The 26,041-nt window shown below is 46.1% G+C and overlaps 1 protein-coding gene and 1 non-coding gene across 2 annotated transcripts in view; both read right to left on the minus strand.

The window, feature by feature from the left end:
* LMCD1 (LIM and cysteine rich domains 1) overlaps window positions 1-12,865 on the minus strand; it is a 57,093-nt gene extending 44,228 nt beyond the window's left edge. The window contains exon 1 of the mRNA XM_005895515.3: window positions 12,705-12,865. Within this exon, the coding sequence (XP_005895577.1) occupies window positions 12,705-12,746 (42 nt within the window). The 5' untranslated portion in view covers window positions 12,747-12,865. The remainder of the gene's footprint in view (window positions 1-12,704) is intronic.
* Window positions 12,866-25,655: 12,790 nt separating this feature from the next.
* TRNAG-CCC (transfer RNA glycine (anticodon CCC)) lies at window positions 25,656-25,728 on the minus strand. Its single transcript has one exon. It is a non-coding gene; the product is annotated as a tRNA-Gly (tRNA).
* Between the last annotated feature and the right edge of the window lie 313 nt (window positions 25,729-26,041).

A 26,041-nucleotide genomic window follows, 5' to 3' on the forward strand; every position in this document is an offset into this window, starting at 1 on the left:
CTGGCCCCTTTCCCATCTTGCCAGTTCTGACCGTGGTCCACGAATCAGAAGGTTTTAGATTAAGCAGCGTGTGTAGGGCTCTGGGAGAGGTTGCTGGTCCAGCCTACTCTACTCCATGTCTCTCCGTGTCCTCTGCCCTGCTCCTCCGTCTCCCTGTCTACCCCTCAGGATTCCTTGTCTCTGCCAGGAAGGAAAACCCACTTGCTCTTACTTCTTTTGATGCCTCTCCTTCTCTCTCCTGTATCCCAATTCCATCTCATTTCCTTCTCAGTCCATTCATATTTTTGAGCCCTTCCTGTATGCCTGGCTTTCCGGGCTGACACAAAAGAGAAGTAAGGCCTGGTCTCTGCTCTCAAGGAGCTCACAAATGGAGGATGTAGACACAAGAAAGATGTCATGGGATAGGAGTTAAATGGCCAGGAAAGAGCTCGTTGGTAGAAGAGCTAGGATTAGAACTCAGGGTGTCTTAGCATTTCAGATTCAAAAAGACTTAAAAATGATTTTGTCCAAGTACCCCACCCACAACCTTAAATGGGAGATGGAACACGTGGCCAGATGCTGTGAGAACCACTTATAAGCACTGAGACCTCGTCAAAAGATCAAGTTTTTTTTTTTTTTTTTAATTCCTTTAATTATTAGACAGCTCTTTCTTATTTCGAGCTAAAATCTCTCTCTCTGAACCTCACCTCCCTCTCGCCCATTGGTTCTGTTTCCTTAGTTCAGGCATGCAGCGGCCACTTTTTTCTCATATCTGGTTCACTGTCCAAGTCCTACATACTGGTCAAGATTGAGGTCAGAGCATCTGTTTCTCGGGTGACTTCCTACCTGCTGGGAGACCTAGTAGGGTTCAAGGGAGGTACCGGGCAGGTGGCAACAGCCCTTCTGATTAGTGTGAATCTTGGTCAGAGTGTGTTCTCCCAGTGGGCTGTTTGCGCCTATGGGCTGTGAAAGAGGGCAGACTTGAGGAAACCCAGCTTTTCCATCAAACCTCACCTCTTTGTCAGATCCTTGCAAACCCAGGGACGGTCCCCATAATTTCATTTTCCAGATAATTGGCAGGGAATCATTTGTCTTCCTCCGACCCCAACCTGTTTAACATACCATCTGCAACTGACACAAATCAACTGCCAACAATTATTCCAGTGGCATTTCGATATACAAACCATGTGGTTTTCACTGTGCTGCGTCACCTGCTCAGAATCACGGCAGGAAGGGGCCCCACAGTCTCAGACCAAGTCAGAAACCTGAAGGAATTGTTCTCATGCAAGGGATCATTCTTACTCAGGTTTCCTGATTTTCCTTCTCACAGTTTACCAAGGAATTCTCTGTGGAATTTCTTTTCCTCTAATTACTAGCTGAATGACTTCAGAATTGGAAGGTGGATAAACCTTGGGGTGCACACGCCATCCTGTGGTCCTCACAATTGTGTTTTCACATTCTGCTCACAGGCAGAGCATGCTGGATTTCACAGAGGGTGTGTGAGTGTGTGTGTGTGTGAGTGTGTGTTTCTCTCTCTCTGTTTCTTTCTTTCCATATATGTTGCATATCCTCAGTTATTATTTTTTTTTCCCTTCAATCACAAATCTACATCTTCCTGTAAAAATTCAAACTGAGTGGGGGTGAGCTTGCTGTAACTTCTCTGCTGAGCTTGGGAGTCTCAAGCATGCCAGCTTGGCAGGCTGTGCTATCCTATCATCCCAAGGGTGTTGGTTGAGAGGCGAGAGGGACAAGTTCTCAGATGAGAAAGTTACAAGACGTGCCTAATGGATGGATGGATATGTAGGTGTGTATCTCTGTATTTGAAGATGGATGATATTTCTCAAGTTAGAAGTCAACTAAAACTGAGAACATGTGTGTCAAGACTTGGAACTCATAACACTGGCCTGTGACCCAAGCATAATATTCATTCATCCTTGTCTTTCAACATTCAGCTCAGATGTCGCCTCCTTGGTGAGCGTTCCCTGACCTCCCCAGGTCGGGTTAAGTACTTCCTCTCTGATCTCCCTCACTCCCTCATTTGAACCTCTGATCAAGGCTTTGATTCTCTGGTGGCCGGGCTGGCTGTTCCATCTCTCGAACTATCAGCTTCTGGGACTTCTTTCCTTTTTACTTCTCTGCTTCCCAGCTCAGCCCCTGACTTATAATAATTACATGGAATATGTGTTTGCACAGAATGAATTCTTAAAGTTGGCCAAATCAGAGGGAGGTGATGAGTTTCACCAGAATAATGTTTGCACATTTTACTTTCATTGGGTCTTTCAATAGTGATGATAACTCATGTGTAACACACACTCAGTTCAGTTCAGTTGCTCAGTCGTGTCCGACTCTTTGCGACCTCATGAATCGCAGCACGCCAGGCCTCCCTGTCCATCACCAACTCCCGGAGTTCACTGAGACTCACGTCCATCGAGTCAGTGATACCATCCAGCCATCTCATCCTCTGTCGTCCCCTTCTCCTCCTGCCCCCAATCCCTCCCAGCATCAGAGTCTTTTCCAATGAGTCAACTCTTCGCATGAGGTGGCCAAAGTACTGGAGTTTCAGCTTTAGCATCATTCTTTTCAAAGAAATCCCAGAGCTGATCTCCTTCAGAATGGACTGGTTGGATCTCCTTGCAGTCCAAGGGACTCTCAATAGTCTTCTCCAACACCATAGTTCAAAAACACACACTCAGGAGCCGTCAAATGCTGTGTTAGGAACTTTATAGGTTATTGTCATGAGGACAACTTTTAGGCCCATTCTATAGATGAAAAAACTGAGGCTCAGAGGTAATGGGATTCCCCAGATAGGAAGCAGGTGACAGAGCTGGGATTTGAACTCAGTGTGTCTACTCCATCCCAGAGCCTCAGAACTCAACCCACATGTGCGTGTGTGTATACATATGCATGTATGCAAATATTTGTGTGTGTGTATGTATTGTTAGAGCTTTTTTTTGACTGAAGTCTTAATCTGTTTGTGTCCTTTTGTCTGATATGAAAGTGTCCCTTCTCAGAACCATGTTCTAAAAGCACAAATGAAAATATGTAGGATTACAAAGAAAATGAATATTACTGAAATAATATCAATATGTAAAAGCTAATCTGTAATTTAGTAACATAACATGCCTTTGTTAAATTAATTAACAACACCAGTCATGGATTTAATTACTGTTATTTCAGAACAAGGATGAGTATGAGCAGTATGCCCGGCATCTCTCTTGGCTGTAATAGGATATGAAAATATCAGATTTCAGTCAGTATGAAGGACACAGGGCCTATAGCCAGTTATCTTTTTCTAACTTAAATGTCACATTCAATAGCTTTATTTGCTTTAAAAAAAAAAAAAGCACAGAGGATGCTACACTGCCAGGGCTTTTGTTTTCATTTATAATGAAAAAAAAGAAATGTTTCATTTTGGTTAGAGGTTAGGTATATAAGGATGCACTATTTTTCTTCATTTCTGTTCCTTGATAATATCAATTCTATCCACAGATCCTTGTTTTAAAAAACCCCTCTCCTCTGTCTGTTGATACTAACAAGAGTAAAAACAAAATCTCCCTCCCACACTTTCTCTAAAATAAGCCTCAAATGCTGACCCCTCCCCCCATCAGAGCCAGACCCCTTAACAAGGACACTGGTGACCACAGGGCCAAAGTGGGGGTGGGGAGCACAGGTATCCCTCGGCAGGTGGGTGGCTGTCCTCCAGGATGAGGGCAGGGCTGGGCTCCACTCCCCTCCAACTCTTCTAGCCAGAGGACTAGCTGGGTCAGTCACCTTGGTGGTCAGCCGTGAATCAGTACGTGGAAATGCCTCTTAGTCACACCACCCAAATAGCTGCTACCTTCCTAAGGCAGGTTTCTTATGGGGCATTAGTCAGCCAAGAGCTCTCACTCTGTGTTCCTGCCCTTTGGTGCCCCTGACACCAGCATCTGAAAGGACAGAGCCTGAGGTGCTGAGCTGCCTTGGAGGACATGGGCTGTACACAGACAACTGGTCTACCACCGTGTGTCTGCAGTGGGGCTGAAGAGGCCACTGTTCACTGGTCATTGCCTTTCCCAGACTTCTCTTCACTCAATGCCTTGTTAAAATGCAACAACCGGGAGCAGAATTGTCATACGTACATCACTGTGATACTGTAGAGATAACTGGGGTTGGGAGTGGCTCAGATGTGTGCAACGCTCAAATCTGAGGGCAGACAGTAAAAGAGGAGAAAAAGAGTGGTGTGTCTGTGTGTCTCTGTGTCTTTGAGATGGAGGAGGTCAAGGAAAACACAGAGTAATAGAACCTGACATTATTTGGCTCTTCCCTCCCATGTGTGCCAAGTTGCTTCAGTTGTGTCTGATTCTTTGTGAGCCCATGGCCTGCAGCCCACCAGGCTCCTCAGTCCATGGGGATTCTCCAGGCAAGAATACTGGAGGGGGTTACCATGCCCTTTTCCAGAGATCTTCCCTCTTCTCATACTTTCATGTGAAACACAGTCCACTGGACTCAAGTCTGCAAGGCAGGGACTAGAACTTTCTTTTTCATTGTCTTGTATTGAGCGCTCAGCAGAGTGCCTGGCATATAATAGGTATTAAACAAATATCTGCTAAATCAAGAAATGGTGACTATTAAGCTGTTTTAAAAAGCAAGACATCCGAGGCTTGGCGTGTCTAAGTGCCTGGGTAAAATCACCTAGCTGGGACCAACGAATGGTCTCCGTGAAGAGGACTACTTTTTAGAAGTGTAGCAACCAGACACCCAAGGCACATTGTTGCCATTGTCCTGATTTTTGCAGATGCTGTGACCCAGGTCTATTTATGGCCAGGTCTAAGTTTAGCTACAAAGAGAAGGTCCTGCAATCTGATATCTCAGAAGCCACCGGTGATGTCAGTAAGATGAACTTGGTCTTCCATGTTCTAGCACTTAACTTCCTATAGGATTTCTGTGCTGGGGCTGATGAGAAGAGGATACTAATAGCAGCAGGAGGAAATGTTATTTCGAGAACATACTATGCATCCAGGTGCTTTACATGCTTTCTCATTAGACTATTGCTTAAATATAGAACTATTATTAACTCTCTTCCTCAGATGAGGAACTAGAGGTCCAGAGAGGAGTAAGCAACTGGGTTGCAGACCCATGAAAAGGCAGAACTACACATCACATCTAGATCTCCATGCTTGCAAAGGTTGCATGTTTAACTGCTTCTCAAAATGGCCTTTAAACTGTGTGGCCAAAGCTACATTCACAGCCAAAATGTTCACCTGACCTTCTGAGCTTTGAGGGTATGAGGGTGACATGAAGTCAGGGGACCCTGGGCATGGAAGTGATGAAACAGAGAAGATACCCTTTTCTTCATTCTTTCAAGATGCTGTGAGCCAGTGCCTCTCTGCTACGTCACATGCAAATTTTGGATATAACATTTTGCCCCCATGTCCCCTCTGCCACCTGAAGGGACTGACCAAGCAGATCAGTAGATTCTTCTCAGCTCTTTTATCTAATGATTCCTTCACATTTTCTCCAAAGATTTATTTTACAAAGGAACCCATATTTTAAAATAGGAGGAGGGGAAAAAAAATCAATACATACACATATCATATGGATTTAAAACAACTGCCACGGGCTGGACCCTGGCGCCAACTTTGTCCTACAAAAAGAGTGACTTGCCAAATAGAGCCTTTGGTTTCTTCTCCCTCAGCAATCTTATTTCCTTTTAAAGCATGTCCTGGTGGGGGCTCGGGCTGTGTTTTGCTTGGTCCTGATTCCTGTGTTATTGGGTAGACCGTGAGTCAGGCTGACCAGGCATGTAGAGAATACGCATTCCAGAGGCCAAGCTTATCCCCAGGATAGAATTTCCTGGAAGCTCTGGAGCTTGGATCTCTAGGATTTTTTTTTTTTTTTTGTCCAGTGTCCTTGCTTCTTCAGTAATTTTTGGATACTATTATATGATCCCTTAGATTGTCTCTCTACCAGCCTCCTCTCTAGACAGTTCTAGCAGACTTCTAGAAAACCAAAGGAACAGATCTAGGAAGTCTTTCTTTTCTACCTGGGAAATGGCTTTGACTTGGTGTGGATGACAGCATATACCTGGTTGTGGCCAAGAAACATCAGAGAGGTACAGAGGCCTGATAACCTTTGGCAAATGCTGGGCCATCCCTGAATCACCGTCAGCAGTGGGCTGACCTTCATCTGTGTGTGAAGCCTGAGGTAGTAATCCTAGTCCTTCTCTACCAGACTTCTGCTTCTGACAAAAGCCTTCTGGTGTCTTCCTGCAGTGGAAAGGGCTTCAGTTTTAGAGTCAGAGAAAAATGGGTGTGAGTTCTTAATCTGTCATTATAAGATCTTAGGTGAGTCATTGAAACCCTCAGTCTTCATTTACTCATGTGTAAAAAGGACATCATTATGTTTGCAATGTAGTCCTAAAGACTAAATGAAACAAGCTAGAGAAAACATCAGGCGTCCTGAGTGTACTCAAAAGATGTCTCTCTTTTTTCCTTTCCCTTGCCTTTCCCCAAACTTGTCCATCCTAGCAGAGAATAGATGAATTTTTGTGCAGATCCTTGGGGGCACCAGAGTCCAAATGGATCATGAAAGTAAGACCAACACAACCTGAGAACACAGGTAAGCACTTCTCATATGGAAGAGCATACAGTGAACAAAGGCTTGATTTAGGGCTTTTCCAAAGCTTTGTGATTGTACTAGTATTTCTGCTTTTGTGAAAGCCCAACTGAAATTCCACATCAAATATTTAGGCCTAAATACCAAAAACAAGTTTAGGCCACTAAAACAGTCTAGGTCCACACAGGAGACCAGACTTCTTATTTCGCTGTTTCTTGAAAAGCTTTATAGAAGGCAGTTTTGGAGCTTCTGCAGATCTGGGCCATTGATATACTCTAAGCTCTGAGATTTAAAGATGCTTCCTTCTTGGAAGAATAGCTATGACAAACCTAGACAGTGTATTAAAAAGCAGAGACATCACTTTGCCGGCAAAGGTCCGTATAGTCAAAGCTATGGTTTTTTTCAGTAGTCATGTATGGATGTGAGAGTTGGATTATATAAAAGGCTGAGTGCCAAAGAATTGACACTTTTGAACTGTGGTGCTGGAGAAGATGTTGAGAGTCCCTTGGACAACAACGAGGTCAAACTAGTCAATTCTAAAAGAAATAAACCCTGAATATTCATTGGAAGGACTGATGCTGAAGCTCCAATACTTTGGCTACCTGATGAGAAGAGTTGACTCACTGGAAAAGACACTAATGCTGGGAAAAACTGAGGGCAAGAGGAGAAGGGGGCAACAGAGGATGAGATGGTTGGATGGCATCACTGACTCAATGGACATGAGTTTGAGCAAACTCAGGGAGATAGTGAAGGACAGGAAAGCCTGGCGTGCTGCAGTTCATGGGGTCACAAGGAATCGGACATGACTTAGGGACTGAACAACAGAGCTCCAAGAATGGGTTCAGGACTGAAAGTTGCATGGGAAATGAAGGAAATGGTACGACCTTGAGGGTCTCCAGTGGAAGTGGTTGGTGGCCCTGCACCTGGTGAGATCACAGCAGCAGCTGCCAGCCAAATCTTCCTAATCAGCAAATGAAGGGGAAGAGGGGACTATTTCCAAATGAAGGCACGTAGAGAGCAGCAGCTGTCTCTTCCTTGTGGAGGTCTCAAAAAGCTCTTCCCCAGTTCTGCTCTCAATGGAATGGCGTTTGTGTCCTGTTTTCCCATAATCATGTGTTATTTAGGAGACAGTCTGGGGTCCAGAAAAGGTCAGTGGACGGCAGGAGGAATGAAGTTTCCAGCCGTCATTCAAAGTCAGCCCCTTCTGAGGAAAAGCGACCTGTCCAAAGTCACCAGTAAATGTTTGCAGTTACTGTGACAGCTTGGCCCTTTGCCAGAAAACTCTGCTTATCATACATATTTCAGTGGTGTTGGATGAACATGGGGGAGATAAGGACTGCCAAGGTCTGTGCTTTCAGGACCGATTTCCACTTTATTATAAACACACTATTTTGAATGTGGAAGTTGAAAAGAAAGATTCTCCCTTGCAAAGGCAAATGGCATCTCTCTGTTGGAGCCCAGCTGACCCTAGAGGGTGGGTTACAAGAGGTACTATTCCCTGACTTCTCTGCTCCTGATCTAACCCTCCCTGGAAGTGGCCAGGGCAGCGGAGGGAAAGGAAGATGCTCATGTGAGTCTGCACATCTGCCCCTCCTCCTGGTCCCCAGCCTTTGCTGAATCCAGCTCATTCTTTTTCTCCCTCGTCACCTCTGGCCAGTTAACATGGAGAGGAGATCAAACTGTGGGATCTTCAGAGGGGAATGCCAAAGTCACTCCATGTCCTGCTTGTAGAACTGTTGGTCAGCTCTGGGCCAGGAGAAGGTCTTGGAGCTGAGATGGCTGGAATAAAGCCTAGAGCTGACCTGCGAGATACCTTTCCCTGCCCCCAACCACCTCAGGGGGCAGATGTATTGGTGCAAATCAATTGTCAACCCTAACCCCACATATTCGAATACGTCTGTGCGACATGACAAACATCCTCAGTGTACAAGTAATGGCTTTAGCCATCTGTCTGGGGAGAACTTTAAGGACTTGGATAATTTCTTTCTTTCTTTTTTAATATGGTTCTCTTTGGGCCAAGTTGCTTATACACCTATGGGCATGTCTCCAATGATTTGGCTATTAAAGTCTTTAAATGACAGCTTAATATATTTCTAAGATGGAGGGAGCCAAGGACAATTCTCGAGGAGCCGTGTTGACATTGGATCGGCTCACCCAGGCGGCGTGCCAGCAGTTTTGCACACGGCAGGAACTGGAGGTGAAAGCAGGAAGGGCTGAGTACAGGGGGGAGGGCGAAGCTGGAGGACAGGAAAGCCAAGAGGGACGTGATGTGGAGAAGGGGTGGAGGGAGACGCCCAGCTGACCCTGGCAATGCACTTGGACGAACCATCCGTTCATGCTCCTCGGACATTGTGCTGAGGGGTGAGAAATAGAACCCTCTGGAGCCGGTCCACTGGCAGGCACACAGGCAGCAGTGAACATGCTCTCAGATCTCTTTGTTCTAGTCCTTTCTAAATTCCTGCAAATGGTTCTTTGGCAGCCAAGAGCCTGTATTCTTGAAGAGCCTACTGGGCCCCGGCCCACCTTCTTAGCAGTCTCAGAGAAAGGACCTGACTACTCTGGGTCTCGGTTCCTATATCTATAAAGTGAGAAGAGCTCCATGTCTCCTTCTAGGCCTAACTATTCCAGGACTCCAGAGTGAAATGCTCACTGACTGATGATCTCTGTTGTGTAAGCAGATTTTGTATGTGTTAGGCTAGAATGAAGACAAGGTCATCAGTCCTTGTTCTAGGTTATCAAGGCCGCTGGCTTTCGTTCAGTTGAGTGAAAATTAGTTGCTCTTCAGATGGGCCAGTCATCTGAAGAAGAAAAGTATGTCCTCATTCACCAAAAGACTCCATTCAGCAATCACACGCTCACTGAAATATACAACTACCACCACCGACAATAATAACGGCCAAGTCTACTTGCACTCAGGGGCTGAGCCCTTTGTATACATCAGCTCATTTAATGATTATGGGCCCCTTGGAAGGAAAGTTAAGTACTTTGGCCACCTCATGCGAAGAGTTGACTCATTGGAAAAGACTCTGATGCTGGGAGGGATTGGGGGCAGGAGGAAAAGGGGAAGACAGAGGATGAGATGGCTGGATGGCATCACCGACTCGATGGACCTGAGTTTGAGTGAACTCCGGGAATTGGTGATGGACAGGGAGGCCTGGCGTGCTGTGATTCACGGGGTCGCAAAGAGTTGGACACGACTGAGAAACTGAACTGAACTGGGAGAGAGATGCTTTTAGTGTCTCCTCAGTTTTCAGATGAGGGCACAGACTCAGAAGTTAATCAGCTTGCACAGGGGCACATAGCTAGTAGGTGGTGGAGCTGGGATTTGAACCCCAGGCTGGTTACAAGAATACTGATGACTTAATAAACCAGAGAAGAACACACCCACAGTGGTGGTTGATTCCACCAAGAGAAATGGCATTTGATCTTCCAGGCTTTTTGTTACCAGGGAATGTTGGCTAGTTCCTGATTCTCAGGGAACAAGATCTCCATGCTAGGAAACTTTTTTCCCAGTCGAAAAACAAACCAGGGCTCAAGAGTAGCCAATGGGAGCATTTGGCTCAGTGCAGATAGGAGGAGGGAAGGGACTGTTTCTATACCCTGCCATGAACTAAGGATGGGACCCATGGCCAGTCCCCCTGTCTGCCTGGAATTGGGGAGATGATCTCAAAGGCTGCCCCAACTTGGAGATTTTAATGTTCTCTCTCTCAAAGACTGTTTCTGGCTTCCCAGCTCTTGGGATTCCCTGTGGCCCCCCTCCCTTTGGGTGCAGGGCAGCGGAGTCCTCATGGAGGCCATTTGAAACCATTTCTCATTTTGTAAATCGGTCCCTTGCAGCTCTAAGAGTCTATGAAATTGCTTCAAAATGCCTATGTGTGATTATGCCTCCTGAAGCCAAATGTTAGCAAATCCACCACTGTTGCAGATTTAAAAAGTAAATATGCCATAAAAGCTCTGCAGCACGCTGTTGATACAACCCAGCATTTAACCGCTGATACACACCTCAGCAAGGAGAGATTTCCCCCCATTCCCTTCCCTTCCCTCGGCTTTCTGAGTGGAGGACCTGGGTTCATCACCCATGTGGTGATCCTCCTCCTGATTGTCACAGTCCCAAGGGGTAAAAAATATCCGCCCTTTCATCTATACCCACCACATTCTTTCACTAAGCCTGTAATTGGATCTAAATGGAAAATAAACCCTTTGCAGGGCAAGGAAGTTGGCACTAGAGGGTGACAAGTAGGAGACTGTGTTCCACCTCTAATCCGGATAATCACACTCTCCCATGCAAAGGAAAATAAAAACAAGGCTTCCTCTGAGTGGGGACCCGGGCTGTGCTGAGGAGAGAGGTTCCGTGTCTCCTGTCTCCCTTCACACATTAACTGTCCATCAGCTTGTAATAAAACCACCCTGAATCATCTGATGTGCCACTGGACAATGAGACACTGCCCCTTTCGCTCTGAACTCTTTTACTTTGGCTGAATCTGGGGAGGCAGTTCAGACACACAAATATGTTGGAGCTGCCACAAGTTAGAAAACAGTAACACACAGACTGTACTGTCTGCGAACACTATGGTCTTAGCTGGTTCACTCATAGTTTATTGAGTCATGCTGTGCGTGGCAGCCTGCGTCGGAACAGAGATGAGCAAGAAAGGTTTGTCCCTCAAGGGATTTAGAAAGATGGGCAGAAAAGTAAGAGCAGTGTGTGCCTGACTCATTAGTAGGTAGAAATTAACAGGACAGGTAGCTTACCAAGGTCTAACATGTTGTGAGAATTCCAGAGAAGGAGAGATGACTGGATTCTGCAAACAGTCTGGCAACTGTGAAGCGGGGGTGGGGGTGGGGGGGCAGGAACATTCCAGAGAGATGCTCTCTGGATGAAGTCTGCCCTGGTGTACACATTCAGAAGGTCTGATGGACTCTGTGTGGGAGTCTGGGGCAGGTCAGCCTTGCAGGGGTACAGTCGTAAATTAGATAACGTAAATCCTGCACCTCTAAGTGGCTGACTTGCATTTTGATTCTGACATAGTTTTTCTTTTTCTTTCCCCCTCTCATTCTATCCCGCCTTGCCCAGGTAATAGCAAATGTTTACAGGGGACTTTGCCTTGAAAGACCAAAACTCTGATTTTCCCTGAAATCAGAGTTTAAGTTTAAAAATAACTACTTTGGGAGAGAACACTACGGGGTACCATAGCTATTATTGCTGCTGTGAGGGAGGCGGGGCCTAACATCCCTCTATGGGAGACAAGGGAACTGAGGCTCAGAAAGGTGATGGACGTGGTTGGTCATTGTGGTGCAGCTAGAAAGTTGCACAGCTAGAAAGTGGCACAACTGGGGTTTCCATGCCTAAGGCTTTCCCATAGGCTCCACTGCCTCCCTGAACCAACTCTCTGTGACCCTGAGACTCAGTTTCTTCACTGGTCTAGGCTGTCTCTGGGCTTCCTTCCAGTTCACAGGTCCTCTTAGCCCCTAGCCTGTGACAACCTCCCCCCTCCACGCCCCCACCCCCCACGGTTTGCAGGTAAGTAACCATCAGGGATTGGAGCTAAGGGCACAGCTGCAGGCCCCTCGGGCAGTCATTCACCCATGACCTTCTGGGCTCCCAGCCAGCCCTTCTTGAAAGGGAAAAGTGAAGACCCTGGGGACAGAAATTAGTTCCCGTGTGCTGGAACTGTCGCCACTGCCAACACCAACTAAAGAAACTGGTTTCTTTGTATGTGTGTGTGAAAAACAGAAAATGTTGGGATGAGAGCACAGGGGTAGATTCCTTGTGAGTAAATATCACCCCTTCCCACCTTCACCTCAATCACTGGAGGAGGAGGGTAGGGTTCCTTGCCCACTCCTCCAAAAGCACAGAGTTAACATTTAAGAAAAAAGTTTTACCTTATTTAAATTTTAATTAGCATCATCAAAGAACCAAGATCTGTTGCAAATACTTTACACAAAGGCTTTTAAGAGTAGCATTTGGGGTATGTGCCTGTTAGCTCAAACCTGTATTCCCAACGATTCTATTTTCTATAAAGTCTTGGAATTTAGTGAACTTTTTTCTCCATTCATCTACGAAAGCCTCTTCAAACAGGAGAGGGAAATGGGAAAATAAGGATCTGCCCAAGTACAGACAGATCTCAGCTCACCTTCTGAACTCTCGGGTTGAGGTCCTTGGCCACCTTTGCCATCCTCTTCGGACAGACAGCGCCTGGCTGCTCAGGCTTAGGCGCGAGGGCGTGCAGTGGGGACAGCTGTGCTTGAATGGCCAAGATCGCTGGCCCAGGGAGAGCTCTGTGAGCAGCCGGGTGCGGCGGGGCCCTTTAATTGGAGAGCGGGACTCCCTCTAAAACCTCGCCAGCCAATCGGCGCGGGCGCTTGCACTTGGCCAGCCAATCCCAGCTCGCGGGTACCCCCCCAACCCTTCGGGTGTTCGGGCCCGGCCGGGAGGCTGCGGCTGATTGAGCGCTTCCCTGACGTCAGTGAGGCCGCGGCCCCTGCCTGTCCGGGTGGCGCACATCTGTCCCTGAGCGGCAGGAATCCTTCCCCACGCCCTTCTCCTTTAAAGGACAACGGGTTGAGGGTGGGGCGGGCCGCCGGGGCCCTGCGATCCATTCAGGTCAAAAGGGAGAGTGATCAAACAGGGAGGCTTGGGGTATTTTTAGTGAACTGGGTCCAAAAATAAATGCTGAGCTGTGTTCTCCTGCCCACCCTTTCTGCCTTGTCGTCTGGAGGGTGTGAGGGGAGCGGGGGTGGGCAGGTGGTGTAGGCGGCAGCTTGACTCAGCTGGTTAGCTTTTCCCAAACCTGGGCAAGTTTGCCAATCACCGGAGAGGAGGTGAGATTCCAGTGAGTCGTGATTTCTTTATTTTTTTTTTAATTTTATTTTATTTTTAAACTTTACAATATTGTATTAGTTTTGCCAAATATCGAAATGAATCCGCCACAGGTATACCTGTGTTCCCCATCCTGAACCCTCCTCCCTCCTCCCTCCCCATACCCTCCCTCTGGGTAGTCCCAGTACACCAGCCCCAAGCATCCAGTATCGTGCATCGAACCTGGACTGGCGACTCGTTTCATACATGATATTATACATGTTTCAATGCTATTCTCCCAAATCTCCCCACCCTCTCCCTCTCCCACAGAGTCCGTAAGACTGATCTATACATCAGTGTCTCTTTTGCTGTCTCGTACACAGGGTTATTGTTACCATCTTTCTAAATTCCATATATATGCATTAGTATACTGTATTGGTGTTTTTCTTTCTGGCTTACTTCACTCTGTATAATAGGTTCCAGTTTCATCCATCTCATAAGAACTGATTCAAATGTATTCTTTTTAATGGCTGAGTAATACTCCATTGTGTATATGTACCACTGCTTTCTTATCCATTCATCTGCTGATGGGCATCTAGGTTGCTTCCATGTCCTGGCTATTATAAACAGTGCTGCGATGAACATTGGGGTACACGTGTCTCTTTCCCTTCTGGTTTCCTCAGTGTGTATGCCTAGCAGTGGGATTGCTGGATCATAAGGCAGTTCTATTTCCAGTTTTTTAAGGAATCGTGATTTCTTTAAAATTAATGTTTGTAAAATATTCATCTGCCTTTTATAACTTGCTTTCGTGTAAATCGTCCCGATTCAGGGAGGGAGAGAACATTGTCCTGATTTTATAAATGCCAACATATACATCTTCACTCCTGGAGTCCTATTTTCTCATGACAATCTCATAATTATCACAAGTGTTATTATAACATGATGATGTTGATGATGATCACTCCCATTTAAGAGATGAGGGAATATGATCAGAGAGGGTCAGTGCTTCAAAGCTGGACTTCTCAGTGAGGCTTTAACCAGGGAGAGGGAGGCTGAGATTTCACCTGGGTAGAAGGTGCTCAGGATAACGAGCCATAAACTAAGAAATTAATTTTTTTTTTTGCAGATTAATTGGGTCATGCAGGTCTGGACAAGCAAGTTTTCTCATATCCTTGGGATGAAGTCTCTTGCAACATCTCACAAGTCCTATAAGTCAAAATCTACCAGGACTCACTGTGCCACGCTGTCTGCCTATAAACCCACAGATATTAAGCCAGTTCCACAGACCTGGGTTCCTAGAGCCATTATCCTAGCCTAGACAGAGGATTAAACACAGTCCCTTTTCACCTTTTTTCACAGACAGAATACTGTTTGTCATGAAGTTTTCTTCCTGTCACCCTTTGCTGGAAACCAGGGCTCAAGTGGACTAAAACCTGGGTTGTAAGGAGACTGCCGGGAAAATCCCATGGATGGAGGAGCCTGGTGGGCTGCAGTCCATGGGGTCGCTAGGAGTCGGACACGACTGAGTGACTTCACTTTCACTTTTCACTTTCATGCATTGGAGAAGGAAATGGCAACCCACTCCAGTGTTCTTGCCTGGAGAATCCCAGGGACAGGGGAGCCTGGTGGGCTGCCGTCTCTGGGGTCGTACAGAGCCGGACATGACTGAAGCGACTTAGCAGCAGCAGCAGCAAGGAAACTGCAGAGTGGCTTCACAGGCATGGTGTGGCCTGATGTGAAGGGAATGGGGAGCTGCAGGTCACTACGTAGGGCTTTTTCTCTTCTTGGAGGTGCTTTCCTTAAAGACACCTTCCACTGGTTCTTTTCTTTTTCTTTTTTTTCTCTTTTGGCTGTGCTGGGTCTTCACTGCTGCATGGGTTTTTCTCTAGTTGTGGTGAGCGGGGGCTGTTCTCTGTGGTGGCTTCTCTTGTTGGGGAGTATGGACTCTAAGGCACTTGAAATTCTGTAGTTGCAGCTCCCAGACTCCAGAGCACAGGCTCTATCAATAGTTGTGGCTCATGGGCTTAGTTGCTCATTGGCATGTAGGATCTTCCCGAATCAGAGATGGAACTTGTATCTTCTGCATTGGCAGGCGAATTCTTTACCACTGAGCCAATAGGGAAGCCCTCTAATTGGATCTTAACACATCATCATCTTCAGTGATCCCAAATCTGATTTTGGGATCCCATGATCCCTAATTGTGGCTCCTTTTTCACATTCTGGAAAGGGCTTTCTATTTATTACTCCTCTTTTACAACATGAAGAATGATCTTTTTCTTCTTTCATGGATTTCTGCTATTGTCAATGTTTGTCTCACTTGCCCCTACCTGTAGCTCTGACACCTAGCACACAAGCAATGCTCAGAACATGTCAGTGGAATGAATGGAGGTTGGCTTCTGGCTTTTAATCAGCAGTCAGTTGGCAAGGTGGGACTAGGAGAGATGGCGAAGGGCCATCCCTGGTCTGGTTTGTCCAAACTTCCTAGGTGGGCTGCATGATTAAGCCAGGGTGTAAGTAAATGGTAGCCAATGGAAGCCTGGCCTGGGAGAGGTTTCCATGTGAATAGCCCTTTCAGTGGCAAATCCTAGGAACAATGGTGTTGAAACTGGGATGTTCTGCCAGAAGCCTTTATACTTCAGAGCTACGGGGAACAGAAGCCAGGAGAACAACAAAGGCAAGCTTTATCCTTTGCAAACTAGGCAGAAGCCTGCCCAGTGAAGTCATTTCCCACTCTCTTCCCAGCCACACTCCTTGCCCCATCTTGAAAAATTATCATTTCATGGAAAAATTTGACTTTTATGATCTTTAAAAACGAATCCAAATAAGACCCTCTTCCCCTCTCCTTATTTTTATCCTTGGCCCCAGTTTCAATCAAGGAGGCAGATATTGTGGCTGTTTCTGAGAATGTAAGAATCAAAAGCTACTGCTTGGATGGCCTTGTCTTTTGTACCTGCTAAGTTGCTTCAGTCGTGTCTGATTCTTTGCAACCCTATAGACCAAAGCCCACCAGGTTCCTTTGTCCATGGGATTCTCCAGGCAAGAATACTGGAGTGGATTGCCATGCCTTCTACCAGGGGATCTTCCCGACTCAGGAATCAAACTCCTATCTCTTATGTCTCCTGCATTGACAGGTGGATTCTTTATCTGTGAAGCCCTCTGGCCTTGTCTTTTTTTCCTTTTTCCTAGTAAAGAACCTGTCATGGGCAGAAAGCTGCTCCCTGCTCCTCTGGAACTTGTTCTGTCCCCAGCTGAAGAGGCTGACTCTGACTTTTTAAATCCTACTCTCAAGCCAAAGGTTTCAGGGGATCTATAGTCAGTTTTGTCTGGACACCTGGACAGACTCTTATAATTGGGATTCTTCTGGAAGATGGAGGAAATAGGACCCATTACATCTTCCGAGATCAGACGAGATCGGGCACCTTCAGGCTGATATGGCCGGAGCCGACCCATTACATCTTAAGCCTCACTCCATGGCTAGGATCCTTTTGCTTCTGTTTGGAGGAAAATGGGGTATCTGAAAATAGGGTATCTTTTCCAGGTTGGAACAATGGAAAGATCTGATTTCCCCAAGGTCATTGCTTTGTGATGCTGGGGATTTTTAGAAACTTTATTCATCCATCAAGTAGTTTTGGGGCATCTGCCTTAAACCAGTCCTTGTTCTAGGTGCTTAGGACACCCACGTAAATAAAAGAATGCTTCCCCTTCAAGAATGTCTTGGTCTGATAAATATCACTGGAACTCTTAGACTGACAACTGTCATCTTACTTGATCTTCAAGACAACCATGATATGATTCTAATTATTTCTTAATAATTCTAATTATACCTGTGGGAGAAAATAGAGATTTAGGACAGTCAAGGGCTTCATGCAGGGTCCCATTCCAGCAAGTAGCAGAGTTGAAATTCAAACTCAGGGCTTTTAGCTCCAGACTGTGTCCTTTTAGTTATTACACTGCCTCCTATAGTGACTGTAGAGGATTGATTACAGGATAAGAGTCAGCAATCAGAGTGAGATGGTGGTGTCATCCTCCATGTCACTGGGTTTGTCCTAAGTGGAATTTTTGTCTCTGAGTTTCTTGCTCTTTTCCCTGTTCATTCATGCATTCAGCAAACACTGAGCTGAGAACTATAACTGGTGGAGCCCTGAGCTGAAGATGCGACACTGACTGAGTGAGACCAGAAAGCGTCCTTCCCTCACACAGCTGCTGTTCCCCTGGGGGGAGGCTGACACGGAACAGACAGATCATCATATGAGGTAGCTAAGAATGGCGGTGAGGGCCTTGGAGGAAATGAGGAGTGAGTCACTGAATGTGTGACTCCTTGAGATCAGGTGGTCCAGAAAGGCCTGGCTGAGGTGATGTGTGAGATGAAATAGAAACAGGGAGTTTGAGTCAGCATTGCAATGAGTAGAGCACCATGGAAGGAGCATTCCAGAAGGATGATGTCATGCATGAAAAGACCCTAAGGTGGGCATGGGCTTGATGTGTCTGAGGGATCATAGGGCCACTGCAGTTGGAGAATAATGAGGGACGAGGAGAATTTGTGAGGAAACCCGGGGGGACCAAATCACCTTGGATACTGCTAAGGAGTTTAAATTCTTTTCTGAGGACAGTGAGAAACTGTAGATCAGTGCTTTCCCTCTGAGATATAACGTAAGCCACATATGCTATTTAAAAGTTTCTAATAGTCACATTAAAAACATTTACAGAAAGGTAATCTGTTTATATTTTATTTAACCCAGTATATCTGAAGTGGTATCATATCCATCTGTGCATGCTATAAAACATTCCCTTCTCCAGGGGATCTTCCCAACCCAAAGATCTAACCCAGGTCTACCCACATTGCAGGTGGATTCTTTACCAGCTGAGCTACAAGGGAAGCCCTAGAATACTGGAGTGGGTAGCCTATCCCTTCTCCAAAGGATCTTCCCGGCCCAGAAATCAAATCTCCTGCATTGCAGGTGGATTCTTTACCAACTGAGCTATCAGGGAAGCCCCTATAAAATATTATTGAGATGTTTTCCATTCTTTTTTTCATGCTACATCTTTGAAACCTGGTGTGTGTTTTATACTTACAGGACATCTCAGCTGAGGTCAGTCACACAGCAGATGCTTAATAGCTCTGTGTGGGGAGGGGGGTTCAAGATGGGAAACACATGTACACCCATGGCTGATTCATGTCAATGTATGGCAAAAACCACTACAATATTGTAGTTAGCCTCCAATTAAAATAAATAAATTAAAAAAAAATAAAAGTAACTGTTAAAAAGGAAAAAAAAAAGCTCTGTGTGGACTCTGGCTACCATATATGACAGAGTATTACACAGAGTTTTAAGCAGGGGCGTGCGAGTACCTGATTTACTAGTTAACTCACAAGAGGGACACCCAGGAGGTTCTAAGAGAAATCCAGTTGGTAACTAACAAGGCCGAGGGGCGGGGGACCCACAGCTGAGTGTCTGCTATCCTACGTGTGTTTCAAGCAGTGAGCTGGGAGGGGAGAGTGCTTTCCTCAAGATCATAGAGCTAGAAATGAGGCCAAGCAAAACCCTGAACCCAGATCTCTTTGTTTCATGCCAATTTAGAAAGTCCACAATCATCATGGCTCAGGAAGATGATGTTTTTACTGTGTTGCAAGCGCGGCTTAGTTGTAGTTGTTTTAATATACATACATGAGTGACGGCTTCTATTTGGTTATGATTGTTCTCAGCATACTGTTTTCATCAAAAACAACCAACACTTAAAAGTAGGTAGATATCAATAATCCCTGAACCACATAGTATATTTTAATATGTATTAATTGATATAAACATACCATGAACCACATAATACCTTTTAATTGTATCAGCTTGGCCCATCATTTGTACAATATATATGTGGATTGTTCACAACTTGAATTTTTTTATTTCTTTCCTGCCATTCTTATAGTAACTTTAATTTTAGAATAACTATCTAATTTTCTCCAGATTTTTGGATGGACTCCTAGATCAAGAAAGGCTTTGCCTATGAGGTCAAATCATTTGGATGAGAAGAAAACATGATTCCTGGACCCAGCAATTCTCTTGCCTTCGAGCCTGTCTTTGACAGGGACAGTGAAGGGCACAATGAGATCTGTCCATTGTGAAGGAGCACTGAGTCAGGAGTCCAGAGCCCTGCATTTGATTCTAGCTCTGCTAAAAGCCATGTAGCTGCCATCATGCACAAGGCCACTTGCAACTCATTTATCATTTACTGGGATCAAGTGATCAATAAGCTCTGAACATCAGCTACGTGTCCCACTTAATGGTGCAACAGAGCCTTCCCTTCTTTGCCAGTTTGAAAAGTGGAGGAGAGAGAATATGAAAATCTCACTGTGTGTTTCAGCTTCATCACAGAGGCGAGCTTATGATTTGGGTAATATATTTAAGAGTCTCTGAGTCCCTGCAAAAATGAGGTTAACCATCTTTATTCCTCTTACCTTACAAAGCATATCCTTACATTCATTTATATATGTCTGTACTGGGCAGAATTCTAAGTTACTGCCAGGTTACCTGGCCCATGTATAGTCCCCTCCCCGTGAATGTGGGTGGTGCTTGTAACTTCCTTCTAACCAACAGAATGTGGCAAAGATTGTGGGATTCTGCTCCTGTGATTCTGCTGAGTCTTGTGGCCAAAGTGAAGTGATTTTACAGGTGGAATTAAGGTCTCTAATAGGGAGAGTCTCCTGGGTGGGCCTGACCTAATCAGGTGAGCCCTTCGCAGGCAGAGCCAGCAGTCAGGAAATCTCTACCTCTGACCCACTAGCTTTCAAAAAGTGAGCTGCCACGAGTTCGATATCTGTAAGGAAGTGAATTCTGCCAACAACCACGTGGCAGAATGATAAATAAGGATTGTTCTAAGTTGCTAAGCTTGTGGTAATTTATCATGCAGTGTATTGACAAACTACATTCTGTCATCCTCATCCTTGGATCTGTTTAAAAGATTTACTTCTCTGCCATTTCTTGGGGGTGAAGATGTTTGGTATCCCTTTTCAAAAAGAAATACTTATGCTCCCCTCAGTTCTTAGCGCTTCTTGGAGCATTAAGTTACAGGAGTTGGGTGAGTCCTTTGGGAAGCAGCCTTTACCATGGACAAGTGTCTAGTTACCGTCCTGGAGGACTGAACCATATCCACATTTAATTTCTGTAGGTGTACTATTTACTGCTATCCTCGGTGTGTGCGTGTGCGTGTGCGTGTGTGTGTGTGTTCGCACCCACGTGCGTTTCTGGACGCGTGCGTGCGATTCCAGGTGCGCACGTGGCTTTCTCTGAGCACACGTGCCTTTCTCTGCAGGCATGTGCACTTCTGCGCACGTGCATGTGCGCATATGTCAGAATAGCGGGGAAAGATGAGAACAGGTGTGCGGGATTTGCTCTGTGCAGTCTGCATTTCACGTGGATAAGCCTTAAGACCACCCCCAGGTAGCAGGTGTTGTTAATCCTATCTGCAGATGAGAAAGTGAAGCTCTGCTGTGTAACGTGAGCTGCTCAAGCTTCAGAGCTAGTTGGGATCCACACCCAAGTGGGGTCCCTCGGGAGAGGCCTGGCTTTGGAGAGAGGGCTCAGCCCGGACGATGGCGGAGGGACAGGACTCCCGGCCGTCAGAGATGGTTCTGGATGTTCCCGGTGACCCCTCCTGCTCTGGGCCTGGGAGGCAGTGGCTGAGACCTGAGGTGGGTGTCTTTAATCTCCTGGCTTCCTCCCGGTGGGCCAGGGTGTTGGATGGTCGTTTTCCTCCACCTGTCGCCACACGTCCTGTCAGCCCGAGGGCCGCTGTCTCCCTCGGCCCCTTCAGGCCGGGGGTGGGGGGCGGGGTGTCCCGGAATCCCGCGGTCGCTAGCCCGGGAGTGATCTCTCCTCCCCTCCCGAGTGGGTTCAGGCCGCTGCTGTTTCCTCATTCGTTGGTTGCCCTTTCGTTAAACTCTCTTCAGTTACTCCTTCGAGTGTTTCCAGTCAGGACCCTGACGCGTCCGGGAGCAAAAGTGGGCTTTAGGGAGGACTCCTCCCCTGGTTGTGGAGATGTGCGTTGCCCTGCGATTTCTCACGTCGTGTTTTTGGCTCTTCGCGTGTGAGTGAGTTAAAAGGGCGCCGAGGCTTGGCAGTTCATTAGGATGGGAAACCTAGAGAGAGGAGCTGGGAAAGCAGGACAGGAAGCTGGCGACCCTCTCGCGGGAACGTCTCCCGGCCGCTCTTGAGTCTTGAGGAGAAGACTGAGCTTGCAGGACTCCTTTGGCGGGTGACAGTGACTCGCGCGGTCCGTCACTCCCCTGTGCCTCCGGTACCTGGTGTGTGGAGACGGCGGCCGTGAGGCGTGGATGTGGGGCTGCGGCCTGCACTGCCTTTCCAAAGGGGCCTTGTTCCCATGCCTGCCCAGCTCACGTGACTCTCAGTTCAGTTTAGTACAGTCGCTCAGTCGTGTCCGACTCTTTGCGACCCCATGAATCGCAGCACGCCAGGCCTCCCTGTCCATCACCAACTCCCGGAGTTCATTCAGACTCACATCCATTGAGTCAGTGATGCCATCCAGCCATCTCATCCTCTGTCGTCCCCTTCTCCTCCTGCCCCCAATCCCTCCCAGCATCAGAGTCTTTTCCAATGAGTCAACTCTTCGCATGAGGTGTCCAATGTACTGGAGTTTCAGCTTTAGCATCATTCCTTCCAAAGAAATCCCAGGGCTGATCTTCAGAATGGACTGGTTGGACCTCCTTGTAGTCCAAGGGACTCTCAAGAGTCTTCTCCAACACCACAGTTCAAAAGCATCAATTCTTTGGTGCTCAGCCTTCTTCACAGTCCAACTCTCACATCCATACATGACCACAGGAAAAACCATAGCCTTGACTAGACGGACATTTGTTGGCAAAGTAATGTCTCTGCTTTTGAATATGCTATCTAGGTTGGTCATAACTTTCCTTCCAAGAAGTAAGCGTCTTTTAATTTCATGGCTGCAGTCACCATCTGCAGTGATTTTGGAGCCCCCAAAAATAAAGTCTGACACTGTTTCCCCATCTATTTGCCATGAAGTGATGGGACTGGATGCCATGATCTTCATTTTCTGAATGTTGAGCTTTAAGCCAACTTTTTCACTCTCCACTTTCACTTTCATCAAGAGGCTTTTGAGTTCCTCTTCACTTTCTGCCATAAGGGTGGTGTCATCTGCATATCTGAGGTTATTGATATTTCTCCCGGCAATCTTGATTCCAGCTTGTGTTTCTTCCAGTCCGGCATTTCTCATGATGTACTCTGCATCTAAGTTAAATAAGCAGGGTGACAATATACAGCCTTGACGTACTCCTTTTCCTATTTGGAACCAGTCTGTTGTTCCATGTCCAGTTCTAACTGTTGCTTCCTGACCTGCATACAGATTTCTCAAGAGGCAGGTCAGGTGGTCTGGTATTCCCATCTCTTTCAGAATTTTCCACAGTTTGTTGTGATCCACACAGTCAAAGGCTTTGGCATAGTCAATAAAGCTGAAATAGGTATTTTTCTGGAACTCTCTTGCTTTTTCCATGATCCAGTGGATGTTGGCAATTTGATCTCTGGTTCCTCTGCCTTTTCTAAAACCAGCTTGAACATCAGGAAGTTCACGGTTCACATATTGCTGAAGCCTGGCTTGGAGAATTTTGAGCATTACTTTACTAGTGTGTGAGATGAGTGCAATTGTGCGGTAGTTCGAGCATTCTTTGGCATTGCCTTTCTTTGGGATTGGAATGAAAACTGACCTTTTCCAGTCCTGTGGCCACTGCTGAGTTTTCCAAATTTGCTGGCATATTGAGTGCAGCGCTTTCACAGCATCATCTTTCAGGATTTGAAATAGCTCAACTGGAATTCCATCACCTCTGCTAGCTTTGTTCGTAGTGATGCTTTCTAAGGCCCACTTGACTTCACATTCCAGGATGTCTGGCTCTAGGTCAGTGATCACACCATCGTGATTATCTGTGTCGTGAAGATCTTTTTTGTACAGTTCTTCTGTGTATTCTTGCCATCTCTTCTTAATATCTTCTGCTTCTGTTAGGTCCATACCATTTCTGTCCTTTATCGAGTTCATCTTTGCATGAAATATTCCCTTGGTATCTCTAATTTTCTTGAAGAGATCTCTAGTCATTCCCATTCTGTTGTTTTCCTCTATTTCTTTGCATTGATCGCTGAAGAAGGCTTTCTTATCTCTTCTTGCTATTCTTTGGAACTCTGCATTCACGTGACTCTAGCCTTGAGTTTTTGGAGATGAGGTTCTTTTCGGGAGATGCTGGGGAACCCGGAGCAGTTTGCGGAGCTGGGCCCTCTTCCTAAGATGAAATCCCTGTAATTCGCTGACCCGAATGGAATTTGTAACCACTCGGTAGCAAAATACTTGTATTCTGCCGGGCCCACTGGGAGGGAGGTGTTGGTATGACTCACTCCAGAGAATGGCTGTTGAATGCGATGAAGAGACAAACTTGCAGTTCCGAGTTCCTAGCCTGAGAATGATTTTGATCTTTGGGTGAGGGCTGGACTTGGAGGTGGTGCAGTGGAGGGTTTACCATGGCCTACCCAAGGAGGAGCTGCTCAGCTTCAAGGGAGGTGCTCAGGATAATGGAACCCAAGTGCCCTTTTTGAGCTCCCATCAACAAGACTCTGCCAGACTCTGTCCCTGAGCCATTCCACAGCATCCTCACAACACTTTCCTGAGGTGGTGGTCTTGTCAACCTTTGACCGAAGAGCAAACTGAGTCCCAGGGATGTTATATAATTTCGCCAAGGTCATGTAGCAGGTTGCAGAGTCTTAAATTGGACCCACATATATCAAACTCCAAAGATGGTAGGAATAGAAACTACAAAACAACAACTAAAGCACCAGCAACCATTTCTTGGACTGTTCCCCATATGTCAAGCTAAATTTCATCATGTTTAAGTACTCTGCAGTGTAGCATCTCGATCCCTAGCATAGATGTAAAAAGCATTTCAGCCCCCGACCCCCAACACACACTTAACACTGGTGGTTGTCTAATTGTAAGTAACCCTCGTGATCTAATGACAACTATTTAGAATAAAATCTGTTTTTAAATTTTTTGAAAACTTTTTATTTTATATTGGACTACAGCTGACTATGTGGATCACAATAAACTGTGGAAAATTCTGAAGGAGATGGAAATACCAGACCACCTGACCTGCCTCTTGAGAAATCTGTATGCAGGTCAGGAAGCAACAGTTAGAACTGGACATGGAACAACAGACTGGTTCCAAATAGGAAAAGGAGTACGTCAAGGCTGTATATTGTCACCCTGCTTATTTAACTTAGATGCAGAGTACATCATGAGAAATGCCGGACTGGAAGAAACACAAGCTGGAATCAAGATTGCCGGGAGAAATATCAATAACCTCAGATATGCAGATGACACCACCCTTATGGCAGAAAGTGAAGAGGAACTCAAAAGCCTCTTGATGAAAGTGAAAGTGGAGAGTGAAAAAGTTGGCTTAAAGCTCAACATTCAGAAAATGAAGATCATGGCATCCAGTCCCATCACTTCATGGCAAATAGATGGGGAAACAGTGTCAGACTTTATTTTTGGGGGCTCCAAAATCACTGCAGATGATGATTGCAGCCATGAAATTAAAAGACGCTTACTTCTTGGAAGGAAAGTTATGACCAACCTAGACAGCATATTCAAAAGCAGAGACATTACTTTGCCAACAAATGTCCGTCTAGTCAAGGCTATGGTTTTTCCTGTGGTCATGTATGGATGTGAGAGTTGGACTGTGAAGAAGGCTGAGCACCAAAGAATTGATGCTTTTGAACTGTGGTGTTGGAGAAGACTCTTGAGAGTCCCTTGGACTACAAGGAGGTCCAACGAGTCCATCCTAAAGGAGATCAGTCCTGGGTGTTCATTGGAAGGACTGATATTGAAGCTGAAACTCCAATACTTTGGCCACCTGATACGGAGAGCAGACTCATTTGAGAAGACCCTGATGCTGGGAAGGATTTAGGGCAGGAGGAGAAGGGGATGACAGAGGATGAGATGGTTGGATGGCATCACCGACTCAATGGATGTGGGTTTGGGTAGACTCCGACAGTTGGTGATGGATAGGGAGGCCTGGCCTGCTGCCGTTCATGGGGTCGTAAAGAGTCAGACATGACTGAGCGACTGAACTGAACTGACAGCTGATTAACAATGTTGTGATAGTTTCAGGTGTACAGCAGAGTGACTCAGCCATTTAAAAAAATATTTATTTGACTGTGCTGGGTCCTAGTTGTAATTCCACGTGGAATCTTTGCTCTTTGTTGTCCCACGCAGCATCTAGTTCCCTGGCCAGGGATCGAACCTGGGCCCCCTGCATTGGGAGTGGAGAGTTTTAGCCACTGGACCACCAGGGAAGTCCCTAAAATCTATTTTAGAATAACTTTTACACACCAGGGATAATGGGGAAATTCGGCCCTGTTCAGCCCATCAGGAAGTGTCTAATGAACAAGAGATTGGGTGGGTGCCTTGTAGTACCCAAGTTTCCCAGGAGAACTTAAGAAGCAGAGAGGAGATAAAGATCAGTATAGTTAAAGCTGTCATTAACATCTTTTCCCATCATCATGTTTTCCATTCAGTTTGCCATATTGGCGTTTTAATTTTCCAAAGCCTTGTGACCCTATTTCCTGTTAATATTTTCTCTTGACATGTTGAAATCATTCTGTACTC

Source organism: Bos mutus, chromosome 22 (genome assembly GCF_027580195.1).
Source record: "Bos mutus isolate GX-2022 chromosome 22, NWIPB_WYAK_1.1, whole genome shotgun sequence".
NCBI classification, from domain to species: domain Eukaryota; kingdom Metazoa; phylum Chordata; class Mammalia; order Artiodactyla; family Bovidae; genus Bos; species Bos mutus.